The sequence below is a fragment of the Zalophus californianus genome, chromosome 9, assembly GCF_009762305.2.
Source record: "Zalophus californianus isolate mZalCal1 chromosome 9, mZalCal1.pri.v2, whole genome shotgun sequence".
NCBI lineage: Eukaryota > Metazoa > Chordata > Mammalia > Carnivora > Otariidae > Zalophus > Zalophus californianus.
Window position 1 is genome coordinate 84681234 of NC_045603.1, and position 19325 is coordinate 84700558.

Genomic DNA, 19325 nt, shown 5'->3' on the forward strand with positions numbered 1-19325 from the left:
CACTGAGATGACCCCAACTCCAAAGCCCTTATTTTTAACCATTTCACTATGCTACCTCTCTAACAACCTTCTGGTAAACATACAGCATTTGGCTTCTGCTCTTGGCAGATTTTGCTCTCATCTTCACACACCTTTCCTTCAGATTCTAATATTTTAACTGATTTTTTTAAAAAGATTTATTATTTATTTACTTGAGAGAGAGAGCACGTGCATGAGCAGGGGGGAGGGGCGGAGGGAGAGGGAGAAGCAGACTCCCTGCTGAGCAGGGAGCCTGATGCTGGACTAGATTGCAGGACCCTGGGATCATGACCTGAGCCAAAGGCAGACACTTAACTGACTGAGCCATTCAGGTGTCCCTTAACTGATTTAAAAAAATGGTCATATTGATTTTATTGAAAATTTAATGGGAAAATGGAGGACGGGTGTGCATTGACAAAAACATCATAAAATGTGATTGAACTTCTCAGGGTGACTAACTCTTTCCAGAGAGATATCTCTGCCTTCTCTCTTGCTCAAAAACTCTTTCTTTCCCTCTTTATTCACAGGGGCTAAAGCTACTCTTCTGAATCTCTTCATCTTTTATACTCTACTCAGTGAAAGAAGAGTTTAAAAATAAAACCAGAGAAGAGGGCCCAGTAAAGCAAAAGGTCTATTCCAAAAACAAGCCCTGGGTGTCTGAGTAAGACTCCATTTATGCTGCCTCTAAAATAATCTCAACAGTCGAGGTCAAAAATCCCTCTCATTATCTTCAATATGATGGGTGGGAATTGTCCATTTAGATACAATGTTAATTTAAGGATAATTATTTCTTTTTTTTTTTAAGGATAATTATTTCTTTCTTCTTTGGCCACTTCCTGATCATCAACTCCAAATGGGCACAGAAAAAAAATTAAATCAAAAATTAAGATTCCTGTGTTTCTAGAGATGTGACAGTGTAAATGAGTGAAGTAGCCCCATGAGGCTAAGGTGACTATGGTGTCAGCTAAAAGGACAGATTTACCCAGTTCCAGCAGATTGTTACCATGAAGGTAGGAAAACAGGATTTAGATTTTGCTTTCAAGAAAAAAATAGAGATCCAAAATTTTATGTGAAATCTTCCTTTTTGAGAAATAATTGTACCTTTTGTGCAGTATTGTACGTACCAAGTAAAACCCAGAGCACCATATTGTTGACTTTACCATAAAAGTTGAACTTTCTGGAGCAATCTACCCTACGCTTCCAGGTCAGTCTATCCTACCCACTCTGCACTCCCCTCTTCCTGAGATCTCACTACTCCCGTGGCTTCAGTTACCAGCCACGTCCCAGACTTCTCATCTGAGCTTCTGAGTAGGCAGAAATATCTATAACTTTCTGCATCTGGCTGGTATCCCAAACTCACCGTGTCTAGAATTGAAGTCATTATCTAATCTCTCAAATAAATCCATTCTTCCCCCCTTTCTTACATTAGTACACTACATGACACCTGCCTTGTTTGGTAGGTACCTAACTACCCTTACTTTTCCATACTCCATCAATTCCAAGTTGTGCCAATTTTTACACATATCCCATTATCCACATCTCTCTAATCTCACTGCTATTACTCTAGTGCAAGTTGTTAACCATCTTTTGCGTAGAGTATATTGGAGACATTTTTCCTGAGGTTAGGATCTATAGCCATCATACAAATGGGAAAATGTATATCAAACCTCAGGTACAGGGGTGCCTGCATGGCTCAGTCAGTTAAGCGATTGCCTTTGGCTCAGGTCATGATCTCTGATCTCCTGGTCTTGGGATGGAGCCCCTGTTGGGCTCCCTGCTCAGCAGGGAGTCTGCTCTCTCTCTCTCTCCCTCTGCCCCTCCCCCCGCTCGTTCTTGCTCTCTCTCTCTCCCTCAAACAAATAAATAAAATCTTAAAAAAAAAAACCCTCAGGCACATTCAGCCAGTGAGATACTCAGACTATGGAAAGACCAAATGTAGGAAATGCCGTTTCCTAGTTCCTCCTCATCTGGAGCAACCTCTCTCCTCATTACATGGATTCTCGCAAGCTATTTAAATTGTTCTCTCTTGTTCTTTCTATTTTCTCTTTGTCTAGCAGATATAATTGCCCTTCCAGAAGTTAAATGTTCATATCATGCACATCCAAATCCTGCAAACACATCTTTAGTCTTGGCTGTTGCAAATAATACCACAAGGAACACAGGAATGCAGATGTCTTTTTGAGTTAGTGCTTTCATTTCCTTCAGCTAAATACCCAGAAGCAGAATTGCTGGATCACATTGTAGTACTATTTTTAATTTTTGGAGAACCTCCATACTGGTTTCCATAGTGGCTACACCAGTTTGCATTCCCACCAACAAGGTGCACGGTTCCCTTTTCCTGCAGACCTTCAGGGTTGCCTCTTACTCATCCTTTATGTCTCAATTCAAATATAATTTTCTCAGAATGATCTTCCCAGCACTCCCCAGCTAAGGGCCCATCCCACTGAATGGCACCACCACTCCACAGCTTTTCTTCTTCAGAGACAGCAGCACCTGAAATAATGTTTATTTGTTTCCATGATGAATGTCTTCCTGTCCACATGAAGGCAAGCACTTGTGTACTGTTTATTAAAATACTTTCCATTTCCAGAGTAGCAACACATAGTAGGTGTCCTGTAAAGACATTAACTGACCCTTTCTGGATATGCAGGTGCAGGCTGATCAAGCCTTCAATATCCTAAAGATTTACAAGAAGATTACACACTGTCCCGAAGCAAATGTGTGGTTTTCTAAATGTATCTAGTGACCTCTGCTGGAATTACCAAGGAACCCAAATACAGGTCTTCATTTTTCCTTAATTGACCTCTCACCTCATTTTCACTGAATGATAAAATGTTAGTGTGAGTGTGACATTAGGGATCAGGACTTTGGAGAGTCCTTCTCCCATCTTGGAGAAACTTCACTTGCCTTTCTGTCTGAATGACTATTCTTTTTCTATTCCCAGCTCATCAATTTGTGTTTTTAGCACAAATCTTAGAGGAGAATATTCAGGAATACGGAAAACAAAGAACTTTTTCTGATTCCCCTCCAAATCTTATTGCAGAAATTACTGCCTTTCTCTTTTTCTCTTTCTTTCTCTGTCTCTCTCTCTCTGTCTCTCTCTCTCTCACACACACACACAAACACACACAGGAAAGAAGAGAATTCACCCACATAACATGGATAGATGAAGGTATATTCCGTGGACGTATTTCATATGGTTCCATTTACTTCACTCTTCTTGACTGAAGGAGCAATTTTGAAAATGGCATTCATTATTGAAAAGAATTGGTAAAGGTGTCCTCATGTTAGGAATTATAGGATCAAAAGAGTTACATAAGTCTACTTTGAAGGGTCATTAGGAGATGATGTGTCCTTGAGAATGCTGGTACTTGAGGCAAAAACCTCAAAGGAGAATTGAGGACCAGGAATTTCAAAAAGTCAGAGTAATGAGAGTGGGAGTGAGTGAAACAATCCTCAGGTGATCTGATTAAACTTTTGAAAACAGTTTTTTACTTTTTAATCATCATTGATCAGAGAAAATTACATTCTTTGTATGTTATACCCAAAGACACACTGGGATTTATACTTTTTCATACGGAAATTTTTAAGAAAAGTAATTAAGAGGAAGGGAACCAAGATCTATGCCTAACATTAAAATTTAGATTATAAATGTAGACTATAATAACTAGGAATAATTATTTTAATGTTCTAGAAACAGGAATCAAAAGCATACTTAGGAAATCTAAAAGGATTTAAAGCATAGAAACGGTCCCAGTGAATTCTTCATGTAATCTAAAGTGGTCTGCAAATAAGTTTGCAAATAAGTTTCCCCTTATTAAGATAAGGGGAATTGTTAATCTTGGATCACTTTGGAAGTGATGAAATAAGCACTGATGACTGTAGGAGTCTAGGAGTTTGGTCAAAAGGACAAGGGCTAAAGGTCTGGATTTGTGTCATGCTCAGCCTATGAGGATTCCACCATCTGAAGGGGTGCTTGCCTAAGCCCCGAACCCGAAGATTTTATGTGTGATTGAATTGGTCAGGTCAATACTGATTGGAGATACTGTCCTCACCGGACCTGCCCAAAAAGACTGTAAAGAGGAGCCGAAAATTCCTCCTTAAACTGAGAGTTCTCTGGGAAGCACGTGAGATTTCATTTGACTGGTTTATACCTTTGAGAAGCTCCCCAAGCCTGAGACCTTCCACCCTGAATCTGGGCAGCTGTCAGCACACCGCTCCTGGGATCACAGTTTATTGAAAAAAAGATTGAAAAAAGTTTCAGACGACTGGAAAAAGAATGCTCCGAGGCCGATCTCTATCTGTGACATCCCTGAGTGGGCTTCCTCAGTGGGAAGTTGAAGAACTTCCTGTGGAGGATTTACTGCTTTTTGAAGTTGCTTGGGAAGTAACCAATAAAGGTTTGTACTACCCTGGAAGGTGGCTATTTGCCAGACTGCTGAATAATGTAGATTCTGATTTCACAAGTGACCCTAGTGAGAATGAATTGACAGGGAGTGAGGAAAATATTCAAGCTGAATGTAAGTTTCAGTTACATTTCACCTTGTCTATTTCAACAGGCAAGGATAAATTAGATGGGGCTGTGTTTTGGAGCGAAAGAATGTTGAAAATATTAGTCATTGCCAGGGAATGTGCATTTAAGCTAAAATCTGAAACGCAGGTTATGACAACACAGGAATAAAAAGCTATTGTTTCCTTTTTTGGTTTTATGATTTCTCTCAACTTTATTTTAAGGAGAACCATATGCAATCGGGACCAACGACAAGTCTTTAAGCCATGCACTGTTAAAGATTATATGAAATACTTAATAATATTGCTAATAATTCACAACGAGCTTGGAATTACAGTTTTAACTTAGTAGCTGCGCAGAAGGCATTATGTCGAGCTCCTATTAAGAAGAATGAGAATATTTCAAACTTAGAGGAATTGTATTTGGCATCAGTTCTGATTTTCACCTTATGCTAAGTGTTCGGAGTTCTCATGTGTATAAATTCACAAAATTAATTAAATCTCTTTTATAAAATTCATAAAATCTTGAAATCAAAAGTGAAAAATCAATCCTACTTATATAGAAATGCCGGAAGGAATGTGAGAGAACAAAGCAGTCTTACTCTCTGTAGTTTAGTGAGGTGGAAGCCCCAAAGAGAGCAGAAACCTTATTATGGAGAAGTGTTTTATGAAGTGCTGTTCCTAATGTGCTTTTTTCTAGGGTGTTTAAATATGCCCAAAGTTCCCAGGAATAGAGTCATCTTTATTATTCATAGATTCCCAGACTATGACTTGAAAGAAGGTTTCTCTCTACAGATGTAGCTTGTTGGTGGAAAAACTGGGGGGATTCTTTAGCACTGGGAGTCAGTTCAGAGGCGTGTGTGAGTTCCAGTACCTGAACAGAGACCTTCTTCCTTCTTTCCTCCTTTTCTCTCCATTTAGCAAACATTAATGGAGCACTGTGTCCGGTGCTAGGAACACACTGTGAACATGTTATCCCATGGAACTTCCATCCTGGTGCCGTGCGGCCTGATCTTAGGGCCTAGAACGGGGACTGGTGCTCAGAAAATGCTCAATGGATTTTTTTCCTTTGGAATGAAGGAATGAATACATTTTGTTTTCAGCCCTCACTGCCTTTGAAACCTATTTTCTTTCATTTCCCATACAAGGGAAAGGAAATTTTTTTGTGTGTGGAGAAGGGAACCACAATATGATTTACCCAGCTGACATCATCTCCAACATGTCTTTATTTTAATACTTATTACAGTCGGATATTTTAGAAATTTTCATATAAATGGACAATTGCTGTGTTCATCCCTGACAATAAAACGACACTATATATATAGTTTTTTTTAATTTACTTTGAACTTTTACCTCCCTGCAGTTCATGGCAGTAATAGGAGGCATCTTAGAATCCAACTCCTCTATTTCAGAGATGAAATGGATGCCTACGGCATTAAATGATCAAGCAAATGGAAGGGTTGGGACTAGCATTTAGGTCTTCTTCAAGGCCACTTCTCTTTTTCACTACCATACAAGAATTAAAAATTAAAATCATTGCCTAAGGAAATGTCCTTTAGATGAAAGAACACAGGACTTGTTCTAAATTTCTAAGACTTTGTAAAAACATTCTTTAAACTAGCTGAATATCAAGTTTTTTCATGAATGAAATTAATGTACTATAATCCAGCTATCTTATGATGTTTTGTGGCAAGCAAGGAAATCTATTCATACCTAAGAAAACAAAAGATTTCTTACAGGAAAAAAAAAATCCCTTTCTGCCAGAATTTTGCCAGTGAAAAATAGATTTGTGTAAAATATAACAAATGAGAAAGTCACAGTTAAATTACTGGATATTAATTTTCAGACTTCAATATAACACTTCCTACTTGTTCATATTACCCTTGGCATTTATTGCTTTTATTCATTTATCCATTTATCATTGCTCTTCATTTATTATTCAATAAAGATTCATCAAGTGTTTATTAGGTGTCAGGCACTGGGAAATGAAGAAGATTGAACTTAATACGGAATTGATTCCCAGTCTTCCAAAATTTACAAACGTGCAAGTAGACATTGAACAAGCAATTATAGTCAAATGTGATGACAATAAGAATAAGAGAACAAGGGACTCTAAGACTATACATTGAGAACCCATAAGAGACTCTTAACCACAGGAAACAAACTGAGGGTTGCTGGAGGGGCGGTGAGTGGGGGCAGGGGGTAACTGGGTGATGGGCATTAAGGAGGGCACGGGACGTGATGAGCACTGGGTATTATATGCAACTGATGAATCACTAAACTCTACCCCTGAAACTAATAATACACTCTATGTTGATTAACTGAATTAAAAAAAAAAAAAGATTATACATTGGGTGTGGGGTATGAGAGGTTTCTACCTAAATCTGGGTTAGGGACAAACACCTCTGTAAGGAAGAGACAGTTGAGCTGACACCTGGAGGATGAATAGCCACTGGGTAGGAATGAAGGAGGAGGGATAAGGAGGGGACAGTGTTCTTTGTGAGGGAGTGCTATGTGCCAAGAGGCAGAGGTGAGAGAGTGTACTCTGTTCAAAGATCTGAGGGAAGCTTAGAGAGGGGAAAAGACTGGAGGCTTGAGAGCAGATGGAAGGGACCAGCAGGGGGAAGTTTATGAAGTTTATGGTTAACGTTGGGAAGTTCTAAGTAGTGGAAAGTGCTAAGCGGTCAGGTATGTTTTTGAAAACCGCTACGGCTAATTGGGCGAGAGAATAGCAGGAAAGTAACAGACAAGTTAGAGACTGTGGCATGGCCTAGGAAGGAAAGTTTTCTCAAATGTTAGAAACAAAAAGTTTCACTTTCTCCTTTCTTTGGGCCTCACTACAATCATTCCTTCTGCACAGACATGCCCAAATCATAGTAGACTATGGACCAATTATTATGTTGAGGATATCTGAAATTATTAAAAAAAAACTTTAATGAAAATTGTCACAAGTAATGATTGCTTATTTAATACGTGTGAACAATTCTGAAATGTAGTCACTGAATGAATGCTTTTAAAAAATTTACTAAAAACAGGGGCACCTGGGTGACTCAGTTGGTTAGGCATCCAACTCTTGATTTCAGCACAGGTCATGATCTCAGGGTGGTGAGATCTAGCCCCACATTGGGCTGAGTGCTGGGCCTGGAGCCTGCTTGGGGTTCTCTCTCTCCTTCTCCCTCTGCCCCTCCCCTAACCACACACGCTTTCGCGTGCTCTCACTCTCTCTTTAAAAAACAAAATTAATAAAACCAATTCATTTTAGGGGTGCCTGGGTGGCTCAGTCAGTTAAGCGTCTGCCTTCAGCTCAGGTCATGATCCCAGGGTCCTGGGATCGAGCCCCACATCGGGCTCCCTGCTCCGCGGGAAGCCTGCTTCTCCCTCTCCCTCTCCCACTGCTTGCGCGCTCTCTCTCTTTCTCTGTCAAATAAATAAATAAATAATATCTTTAAAAAAAATTTGCACAAAACACAAAAAAACAATCCATTTTAGCTCGAAGCCAGCATGTAAGATAATATATATAATACTTCTACTTTCTTCTCCAACTGGACACCGCAGCTCTCGATCACACGGTGTGAGCGGCACATGGAAAAATGCCGAAAACTACGGTCAGAATGGTGTGGTAGAAACAGATCATAACTGCGAGTCTGCTATTCTGAGGCAGAGGTTCTGAAGGTGGGATCTTGATAAAAGTGGGCTTCAAGGAGTTTGTAAACCTTTAAAATTGTATCTGAAAATGGTATGTGTAAGTCCTCTTTTGGAGAAGAGGACTGAATGCTTTCATTAGATTTCCAAAAGCCTCCATGACTGATGTGAGAACTGCTGCTCTCAAGTTCCCTAGACTCTGGGTTCCTTTTCGTTAATCAGAAGTGCCAAGAGCCAAAATAAAAAAGCTATTTACGCTAAGTATTGTTTCCCAGATGGCTTTTCTTTAGGGCAGAATAGAAAGGATTCCACCTTCCCCAAGACCTAAAGATATTGATCTTTCTGTGATATTGCTCATCTTCTTCCTCTGTCCCTCCCACCCACCTCTTTCAAAAATCCATCAGTATGGGGGCACCTGGGTGGCTCAGTCGGTTAAGTCTGCCTTCGGCTCAGGTCATGATCCCAGGGTCCTGGGATCGAGCCCCACATCGGGCTCCCTGCTCAGCAGGAAGCCTGCTTCTCCCTCTCCCACTTCCCCTGCTTATGTTCCTGCTCTCCCTATCTCTCTCTCTCTGTCAAATAAATAAATAAAATCTTTAAAAAAATCCATCAATATGTTGTTCCAGACAGTTACTTATAGTCTTGCTGTCCACAGCCTGTGGACTCTTGAGTCAGACTTCCTGGATTGGAATCCCAACTCCATCATTATCTGTGTGATGCTGGATTGGTCGCATAGCCTCTCTGTGCCTTAGTTTCCCTATTTAAAAAAATAAAGACAATAATAACACCTAGCTATAATGGTGTTGTGAAAACTAAAAGTAATACCAGCTGTAAATCACTTAGAACAGGGCCTAGCACTTAGTAAATGCTCTGTAGGTGTTAGCTTATTATTATTTCTTCATAAAACGTATTCATCAAATGAGGAAGTTGAATCATTTGTTTTCATACTGCCTTTCACTTTGAGCAATTCCATGATTCTATTTTTAAATGCAAAAGCAGAGAGGGGAAAAAAGATACGGATCAGGATTACAGTAAGTAAGGGTGAGGTTCCTTTGCCTGGCGCGGATACGCCATGGCCATGTCAATGGCACCCCGAGCCCCACCACATGAAACACAACCCATGCAAAAATCACGTTTGGCACACACATAGCTTCAAGATGAGCCCTAGTATCCTCACTTCCTTTTCATCCAGATTACCATGTCTGAGCCCTTCCTGTCTAGAACATTTGGAGTTACCATTGTGGTACAATCAATGTGGGGGGTGGTTACAGGCTTGCTTTAAGCATATCATCTCCCACTGCCCAAGACTACAGACCCTTTATTTTGAGCCACAGACCCAGCAAAGCTCTGGACACATAAACATTTGTTGACCATGGTCATCACTAACATTTCCTCTTTCCTATCAGGTTTGCTGTCTCAAAGAATGATGTCTAACTATAGAATGACTACCCCCATTCTGCAGCTGTTATCTTGAGACTAGAGGGCCAGATTAGTAGCTCTGCAAACTGAAGTCATATAACTTCCCAATTCTGTAACTTTTAAGCATTTTTAAAAGTAGTGACGATGAGATCAGGCACGTTCAGGGTGCGATGGCTGTAGACAATTCTCCCAGTTTTTATAAAGTACACTTGATCCTTGAACAATACAATTTTGAAGTGCATGAATCCACTTATATACAGATTTTTTTCAATAAATACTGTACTATAAATGTATTTTGTCTGCCTTATGATTTTTTTGAATAACATTTTCTTTTCCTAGCTTGTTTTATTGTAAGAAGAAAGTATAAAATACATATAGCCTACAAACGTGTTAATTGTTTATGTTATTAGTAAGGTTTCAGGTCAACAGGCTATTAGTAGTGAAGTTTTTGGGGACTCAAAAGTTATAGTTAGGCGGTGCCAGGTGGCTCAGTCAGTTAAGCGTCTGCCTTCGGCTCAGGTCACGATCGCAGGGTCCTGGGATCGAGGCCCACGTCAGGATCCCTGCTCGGCAGAAGCCTGCTTTACCCCTCCTTTCCACTTGTGTTCTCTCTTGCTGTCTCTGTCACTGTCTCTCTCTCTCAAATAAATAAAATCTTAAAAAAAGTTATAGTTAGATTTTTGACTGCATGGGGGGTTGGCACCTCTAACCACCACATTGTTCAAGGGTTAACTATATATCCTTATTATATATAATATATATATAGCATAATAATATGCAATGTGTGTGTGTGTGTGTGTGTGTGTGTGTGTGTGTACAGTTTTATTTTGGCTGGTGTCCACATTCCGTACTGCTTTGGAATCCCGATTTTAGCAATATCAGCCATGTTTCTAGATGAGAACTTGGGATTTTAGCTATCTCCATGGCATATGACATGGGACTTCATCTTTTCTTTCTTATGAAAGGCCTGATACTTTGCCCTCACACGAAAGATAGCTCCCATGTTGTTTCAGGAAAATATAGATCAATAAACTACAAAGTACATGTTTGAAAGTGAAGGGTAAGTCCAAATTCAATGACCTACACTGGTAAAAATTCATTAAAAAATATGTGTTGGGGAACCTCAGGCTTATACTCCAAATTTGAAAATAGGAATGACCCTATTTCTATGCCATCACAGTCACCTATAATTAGCAGGCCAGGAGAGGAGTTTGGGGGTAAATGTGGTATCTGGAAAAAGTAAAAGCTGAGGGAAAGTAGTTGGTATACAAACATGGGGAGGACAGAGAGAAACTAAAATGGAGCTTGAGCGTATGAAATAGTGGTAAGATGACCTCCCCACGGAGAGACTGTACATGAAGAAGTCTAAGGGGAAATGATTCATTTACCATTAGGTCTCAACCAATATAGGATTGATGATTTTTTTTGAATTTTACGTTTTTATTCCTGAAATAGCATATCCATAGTATTTATGAACACTCTAAGGCTACTTGGTGACTATTTCTATCAAGGTTGGAGGCCTCAAATGGGAAAAAGAAGCAGCAAATTAACTAACCATGTTTAATTTTGCATTTCAATGCCCACATCTAATCATTCTTTTTGAGTAAAGAATTTCTCTTCTCCTTTTCGCCCTTTAGCAAATAAAAACATGTTTGCATTTGCCCTAGTGTATTTGAACTTGAAACACATAGTCTAACAAACAAGGATGTCCTAAGATCTCTGGGCAAGCTACATAGTTGCAAATAAAAGAGAGCTTTAAGAACAGAAATGTAGATTAAGAAGTCATAAAATAAATAAGTCATGAAAATGGAAAGTACAGCATAGGGAATATCGTCAGTAATATTATAATAATGTTGTATGGTGACTACACTTATGTTGAGAGCACTGAGTAATGTATAGTATTGTTGAATTCATCCTGATGTTGTACACCTGAAACTAATATAACATTTTATGTCAACTATACTTCATAATATAATAATAAAAATATGTAGTATAATAATAAAAAATTTTAGCTCCACTAAAAAAAAAGAATAGAAATGTGAATAAGGCAAAAATAAATGTGTGCCATCAGAACCCAATAGCTTAGCTCCTTGATAAGATGAAGGTGAAGGAAATAAGTCTACAGAAGAAATTATTTGAAAATTTTGCTTTTTTACGGATAGTGTGAATAAAGCTTATATATATCTAAATATGTTGCTAAGATGTGACTCATACATTTTAAAGAAAAAAATTTTAGTTGTTCTTGCAAATTTTTCCTCTAAATTTGTTTTCCTCAACAAATAGTTTTGACAGTTCATAACATTTTCTGGAATTTGGAGAAATATTCAGGCATACTTGATGCTGGCATCGATTTATGTAGCCTCAGGTTCATTATTGATTGGATAAGTGAATCATGTCTGTCCTGGTCCTTTCTGGAAGTCTCTACATGCAGGGCTTACAGATCATCTTCATATCCCATGCTATTCTCATCACCTACCATCTGAGTTGTGATTGAACATCCTTATTTTTCTTTGTTCAAGTGACAGTTTTAAGTTTCTTTAAATTTTCTACAGTCACAAAGTCTTTTCTTAGAGATGAAGATCTTAAAGACAATAAGTTTATGTAGGCTTATGTGAAAATTGTTCGCATGTAATAATTACATGTTGGGAGTTATATTAGCTCTACCCTTTTATGAATTAATGAATCCTGTTGGTATTTATACAACAGTACCAACATTTGCATTTTGTGTCTCATCTCTTAAAAGGCAGTTTACCAAAAAGTATATTTTGAGTGGTTCAGGCTTAAAGAAAAATTTGCAGATGGTAAATATTACCTTTTGGCCATAGATTGTGACTCTTGATAAAATTTATCATTTAAAGTCTAAATTACTGAAACAATTTAAGTGATTCAATTGCTATCGAACCCTATATCCTGATGAATTGAAATAACTCTGGAAAAACTGAAGTAAAAATAGGAACCTTTTTAAAAAAATATACAAGTAATAAAATCACTAGAAAATAGAGCTGAAGATTGGTGTCAGGATCTGTGTTGGCTCTGGGATTTCACACAGCATTTCTTGAATTGTTTCCTCACCTATAGTTCATGGACAGAGTATTACTCAAGAAATTGATTAAGACTGCTTTCATATTCTCAAGATGATTGCTTAGAGCCAGCACAAGATATCCTGCCTAAGTTTACTGAAGGTCTTCTTCCCCTCGGTCCTTCCTATTCCTCCTGCTTAGTTGTTGCATCTCAAACCTTTTCTTTTGAATGCCCATTACTCTCTCCTTGCATGCAGTGCTCTCAACTTAGGGCCTTGGCTCTAACTCTACTCTTTGCCTAAAAAGTTCTTCTCTATAATAGCTGCTGGCCTAATTTCTTCACCCTTTTATGTACTTACTCAAATACTACCTTTTCAATGAGCCCTGGGTTTTTTGTTGTTTTTTTTTTTAGGATTTTATTTATTTATTTGAGAGAGAGACAGAGGTAGTGAGAGAGAGCAGAAGCAGGGAGGAGAGGGAGAAGCAGGCTCACTGCTGAGCTGGAAGCCTGATGTGGGGCTCGATCGCAGGACCTCGGGATCATGACCTGAGCCCAAGACAGACACTTAACCGACCGAGCCGCCCAGGTGCCCCCAGCCCTAGTTTTTGAACTGCTGCTACAACCTGCCCTTTGCCCCCAAGCTAAGTAATATTTTATCCCTGCTGAACAGATGAGCTAATTGAACCTTAGACAGATTGCGTTAACTAGTTCAGTTTAAGTTGTTCCCAATTTTTCACCATTATAATGCTTCCATAAATATCCTAATACACATAACTTTTGGCACTCTCATTTCCCTGAACAATTTTCTAGATGTAGACATGCTGATCCAAAAATATACATATATTCCAAGAGTGTACATATTTTTTGGTTCTGTGTTTTAGTAGTCATGACAGCAATGCCAGAGGGGAAAATGAAAGAGCACATGAAAATTTGTATGTGAGTCATTGGGCTTGACTTGAGGGTTGGGCCAAGCATCCCCCCTCAAAACCTATCACCTCTTCTCCCTTGTCAAAAGGTACCTTGTTGGGTACCTTCCAAGGCAAGTGGCTCTTAAGCTTGAGAGACTCACTCATAATTTCCGCAGTGGCTGTTACTTGGACATACCCTAGCCCCCATCTTGGAGCAGTGTAGGAGAAGGGGTAAAAGGTAACTACAGTTGCTGAGGGTGTGTGTCCTGACAGTGGCTGTTGGAACCAATGTTGACACTTCAGTGTAGATAGAGCTTTAGGCCAAGTTCTGCTTTATTCCGATCATCTCTTCAGGTTTCCTTGAAATGTTTGTATTTCTTGGCTGCCGCCAACCTGCTGCTCTATGAAATGCACCCAGAAAAGGCTTTAAAATATGCATGAATTGAACCAAATAGTAACTATTTATTAGTGTCCTTTAGAAAATTTCTTTTAGAAAGTTAAATAAACCCTTGTGCTTGATAAATCCTAAATGCTAATTTAAAAATGAGAACTCATTTCCATGCCTTCATCACTTACAATGAAATACTAACCTGAATGATAAATGAAACCTTTTCTTTTTAACAGTTGGTGGCATCTATACTGTGATTCAGACAAAGGCCAAAACCACAGCAGACGAATGGGGAGACAATTATTTTCTGATTGGCCCATATTTTGAGCATAATATGAAGACTCAGGTGGAACAGTGTGAACCTATAAATGATGCTGTTAGAAGGGCAGTGGACACAATGAATAAACATGGCTGCCAGGTAAGGGACAGACTGACACTTCACTCAGCAACACTAGTAACCTGTTATGGGAGAACAGACCACCATTTACATGAACACACAGGAGACTATCTACTTAGGGAAAAGGAGCAGGTTTGTGAGAAAGATGATGAATTTGATTGTAAATAGGTTACATTTGAGGCACCTTGTGAAATCCATTGGGAAATGTCTAATAAGATAATAGGTTTGGAGCTCAGCAGAAGGTAGAGGATAAAGATGTTTGGGGGAAAGTCATTTGTGTTTAAATTGTAGTTGACATTATAGGTGTTGATAACAGTGTTAAGCAGAAGTTTATAGACTAAGAGCAAATGTTTTGAGCCAAACCTTTGGGAATGTCAACATGTTAGAACGTCTACATTAAAAAAACAAACAAACAAAAAAACAAAACTCAGAGGTTACACATGTACAAATACAGCTAATGATGTAGAACCAAGGGTGTGCAAATCCTAATCCTCCGAACCTGTGAGTATGTTAGCTTATATAACAAAAGGATTTTGTAGATTTGGATCATGAGGTGGGGAGATTATCCTGGATTATCTAGGTGGGCCCAATGTAATCACTGGGGTCCTTATAAAAGAGAGGCAGTAGAGTTAGAATTAGAAAGAAGATGTGCCAATGGAAGCAGAGGTTGGGCTGATGAGCCTTGAAGATGGAGGAAGAGGCCACAAGCCAAGGAATGCAGGTTACCTCTAGAAGCTGGAAAAGACCAGGAAACAGATTCCCCTAGAGGCTACAGATGGACTGTGACTCTGCCAACATGCTGATTTTAACCCCAAAGACCCATTTCAGATTACCGACTCCCAAACCTGAAAGATCACAAATTTGTGTTTTTTTTTTAAGCCCCTAGGTTTGTGGCTTAATCTGTTGCCATCACAATAGCAATAGGTCAAAACAAGAGAGGAGAGAGTTTCTAGTATGAAGGAGGGATTAAGTCAATGAAAGAATTTAACCAAAGTCAGTTGGGTTTAGCAATATTCAGGTCATTCATGGTAATCTTGCCAAATACAGCCTCAAGGGAGAAGAGAGTTAAATCAGATTGAGGAATGAGTGAATGGTGAGGAAAAGAGTCCAGAAGTTGTGGCATAGAAGTTTCTTCTATGAAGAAAAAGGATAATTAAGTATGATTATGTGACTGACTGAATTAATGGTTGAATTGATGGACAGTTGTGTCTGAAATGGGTAGGAAAGGAAGCAAAGCCAGAAAGGAAGTGATGATGTAGGAAAAAATGGAGGGTTCCAGAAACTGGAGGTCTTGATGAGAAAAAAAGGAATATATATGCTGGGAGAAACAGAGTGAGGGAAGTGGAGGTATAGATGTAGTCAAGTAACAAAATGCTCAGGCTGAATATTTCAGAGAAGGAACAGTTTGGGTTTTGACAAGGATAACAATGCAGCCATGAGCTTGTGTAGCTGGAATGCCAGGGACATGAAGTTCTTTGAAGTCAATAAAGTCAGAAAAATATGAGGTTAAGTGTGTAGGATAAAAACTTGGATTTTGAAGTTGCCCAGAAAAAAGTGGAAAAGTAGCCAGATGATTAATAGAACAGGGAAAGGTAGTGTATTTGGATAACATAAATTTCAAAAATGTCTTTATACACAAATAATAAGTTCCAGTGTGATTTTAAAAAATCCAAACTTCATTCATACTCATCCCAGGAATATAGTTTCTGGGGGTGAAAAAACTAAAGGCCCTTATGGAGATGCCCATGTGAGTATCAGGGTCTACAAGGGCTATGCAAGGCTTAAGATGCAGAAGTTTTAAATGAAAGGAACTTGAGGTCCCAGAAGGCAACAGGGAAATCTATCATAGTGACTGTAGCAGAGAGAACATAGGAAAGTGAAAGAGGGATGCATGTTGTACTATTGGGATGAAAGAGTGAGACTTTGGAAGGGGCTTGCATTTGAAGCTCTCATGAAAGAAGAGGGAGATGAAAAGCATAATGGTCTGACTGGTCTCAAGGTTCTAAATGGATTTCTGATGTAAGATGTTTCCATGTCAGAGCCAAGAACTCACTGAAAGTCAAAACAAGCTAGCTTACATTCTCTAGTGATCTCAGCTCACTGTATCATATGTCATATATTAGGCAGTCAGTAACTATTCATTGAATGAATACATAAATCAATGAAAGTCCTAAAGAGAAAACAATTGAAAAGGAAAATTCAGTCTGAAAAGAGAAGAGTACCATGATAAATACTAATTACAATGGAAGCAACCAACAGATAATGGGGGTCTTTCAGAGTTGTCCAAAGCTAGATGGGAGAGATATCACCATGCATTTCTGAGTCCTGTGGAAGAGAATGATGATTATATGGGCTTTCAAGCTCCCCAAATTCAACCTTGGGTAGAGTCACAGTGTCAATAACTAAGCAATGTGGACATATTCAGTTTATTAGAGAGGTCTGGATGCCCTATGAGAGGCTCTCAGCTTTTGCCAACTTCCAAGAAGTGTTTGAAGTAATTTATGGAGTTGCATACCATGTAATTGGAGAATAAACCTAAAATAAAAGTCAGGACAAAAGAGTGATAAGTTACTATAGAAAAATAGAGGTCAAAAAGAAAGCTGAAATTTGGATATACAAGTGATTATATAACTACAATTGGGAAAAAATGAGATAGCTAATACATTAAAACTTGTACAAGATAAAACAGGAATAAAAGAATTCAATTTGAAGAATGTAACAGGGTTAGACTTTGAGCTGCTAGATTAAAGAGATAAAGTATCTTGGGCAATATATTTAGTTAAGACACCCGGCAACAACCATGTTGGGAAACACTTTGTGTCACTTTTTTTTTTTTTGATAGGAGGAATGAGAGAAATCATATACATTTGTTTATAGAAACAAATTTTTCTAGCGTGAAATATTATAGGAAGTCCTGTTGTATATAAAGTAAAATAAATGACACTCTAGACATTATATCCAACTACAAATTAAAGATACAGAGCAGTTCATCTTATGACTCTATCATAAAAACATAGACCATGATATTAAATCCTAAAACCATGAGCTCAAGTTCACAGGAGGGGAATGAGAAACAGAAGGACAGAGATTGGGGCGCCTGGGTGGCTCAGTAGGCTAAGCATCCACCTTTGGCTCAGGTCATGATCCCAGGGTCCTGGATCAATTCCCGCGTCGGGCTCCCTGCTCGGCCAGGAGCCTGCTTCTCCCTCTCCCTCTGCCCCCTGCTTGTGCTCTCTCTCATTCTCTCACTCTTTCTCTCAAATAAAAAAAAAAAAAAGGACAGAGATTACATGATCTAGATACTTTATTTTTAAATGACCAAATTTAATGAAGGATAAGAACTTGGAGGTTTAGATGAAGGGATGCAAGCCCATTCCATGTTCAGGCTCAAATATCAGATGGTTTGTGTTACCACTACAGTTTCCTATATAGCTTGAATAGTCTGCTGTTGAGTTCTAAATAAAGTTTAAATATTCTAAGCACAAATACCATTTTCTCCCTTGCATTGCCTGGTATTACTGCAAAGCTCTGTGTTCTTTATATGGCAGGTGCACTTTGGAAGATGGCTGATAGAAGGGAGTCCTTACGTGGTGCTCTTTGACATAGGCTATTCTGCTTGGAACCTGGACAGGTGGAAGGGTGACCTCTGGGAAGCATGCAATGTTGGCATACCTTACCATGACCGGGAAGCAAATGATATGCTAATATTCGGATCTTTGACTGCCTGGTTCTTAAAAGAGGTACAGTTTTTTGTATAGTCATGCAACAGAAGAGGAGCATAATTGTGCTCTGTGCTCAGCAATGGTCCCATGATTTTTAGATTACGCTAAATGAGATGATGCTATTATGATTGTCCTAATACATTTCAAAAGAATCTGAGAAAATGTTCAGCCTTTCTCTAACTAAATCCTAGCTTTTGGAACAGGTTAACAATCATGCTTATTAATATATACCTCATGTCAGATTTAAATAAAATGATGTGTATAAAACAACCAATTATATTGCCTGATACTAGATGGTAATATATATACAAGCAAAAAAACAGTATACATCATGCACTATGTACCTGAATTCTAGACTTATGGCAATAGAAAATAGCTTGAAATACTTGGTTTTGTTTATGCATGAGTACTTGGGCAACTGCAGTGGCTTTTAGATATTTTCATCATTTTCTAAGGGCTGAAGTGATCTCGGCAGTTGCTGAGGATCTGTAGCAGTGAAATATCCCCCCAAAAAACAACCCCCCAAACCCCAAAATACCCCAAAAGCATTAGATATCAATCCTTGTGAAATGAACCAAGCCTGCACTCTCAGTTCTCAAAGGAGGGTTTCTTTGCATTCCTTGCATTACCTCAAAATGATTATGCCTGACTTAAAAATCAGAAGGTGAAGGAAAAGCATCCTTAGCCAAGTTGGGGGGATAGTCTAAGGACAAATCATAGAACTGTATGTTGGCAGCGCATCCCCTTGACCAGCCTTTCTTACTGATAAAGTCGTATTCCAATAGCCATGAAAGGCTGCCTTGAAGTGAAGGGGAAGGTGGAGGGACAGTACCATTGCTTTGTGTTGGTGACAGAATTAGGAGAACAGGGTGAGGGTGCTGACGAGATCTGACCTAATGACAATAAGCAGTCTTGTTTTAGCATCAGTTGGTGGAACCAATTCTTCCTCAGTAAACTGCCTGCCTGAGCCAGGGCCCTCAGGGCTGAGGCCAGCCTGTGTGTGTGTGTGTGTGTGTGTGTGTGTGTGTGTGTGTGTGCGCGCGCGCGCGCGCACGCGCTTTCATCTTTTCTGTTAAAGGAAACTAGAGAGGAGAGAAGCAAGAAAGTGATAGCCCCAGTGTTCTCTAAAGTAAAGCTATTACAGAAACAGAAATTTTCTTTGATTCAAAGGGTAAATAAAGACATTGACAAAAATCCAAGGCTGCTGGGCAAGCCCTGTTTCTGCAGTCACCACTTGGCTGCCACCAATCTGTGCACCTGTTAATTACCATGAGGAACTTTTTGAAGAACGAGTACTTTAA

The 19325-nt window shown here is 39.0% G+C and overlaps 1 protein-coding gene across 1 annotated transcript in view; it reads left to right on the forward strand.

The window, feature by feature from the left end:
- The first annotated feature begins 3974 nt into the window (after window positions 1-3974).
- GYS2 (glycogen synthase 2) overlaps window positions 3975-19325 on the forward strand; it is a 68709-nt gene continuing 53358 nt past the window's right edge. Inside the window, exons 1-3 of the mRNA XM_027594045.2 lie at window positions 3975-4418; window positions 14142-14323; window positions 17851-18042. Of these exons, the coding sequence (XP_027449846.2) occupies window positions 4298-4418; window positions 14142-14323; window positions 17851-18042 (495 nt within the window). The 5' untranslated portion in view covers window positions 3975-4297. The remainder of the gene's footprint in view (window positions 4419-14141; window positions 14324-17850; window positions 18043-19325) is intronic.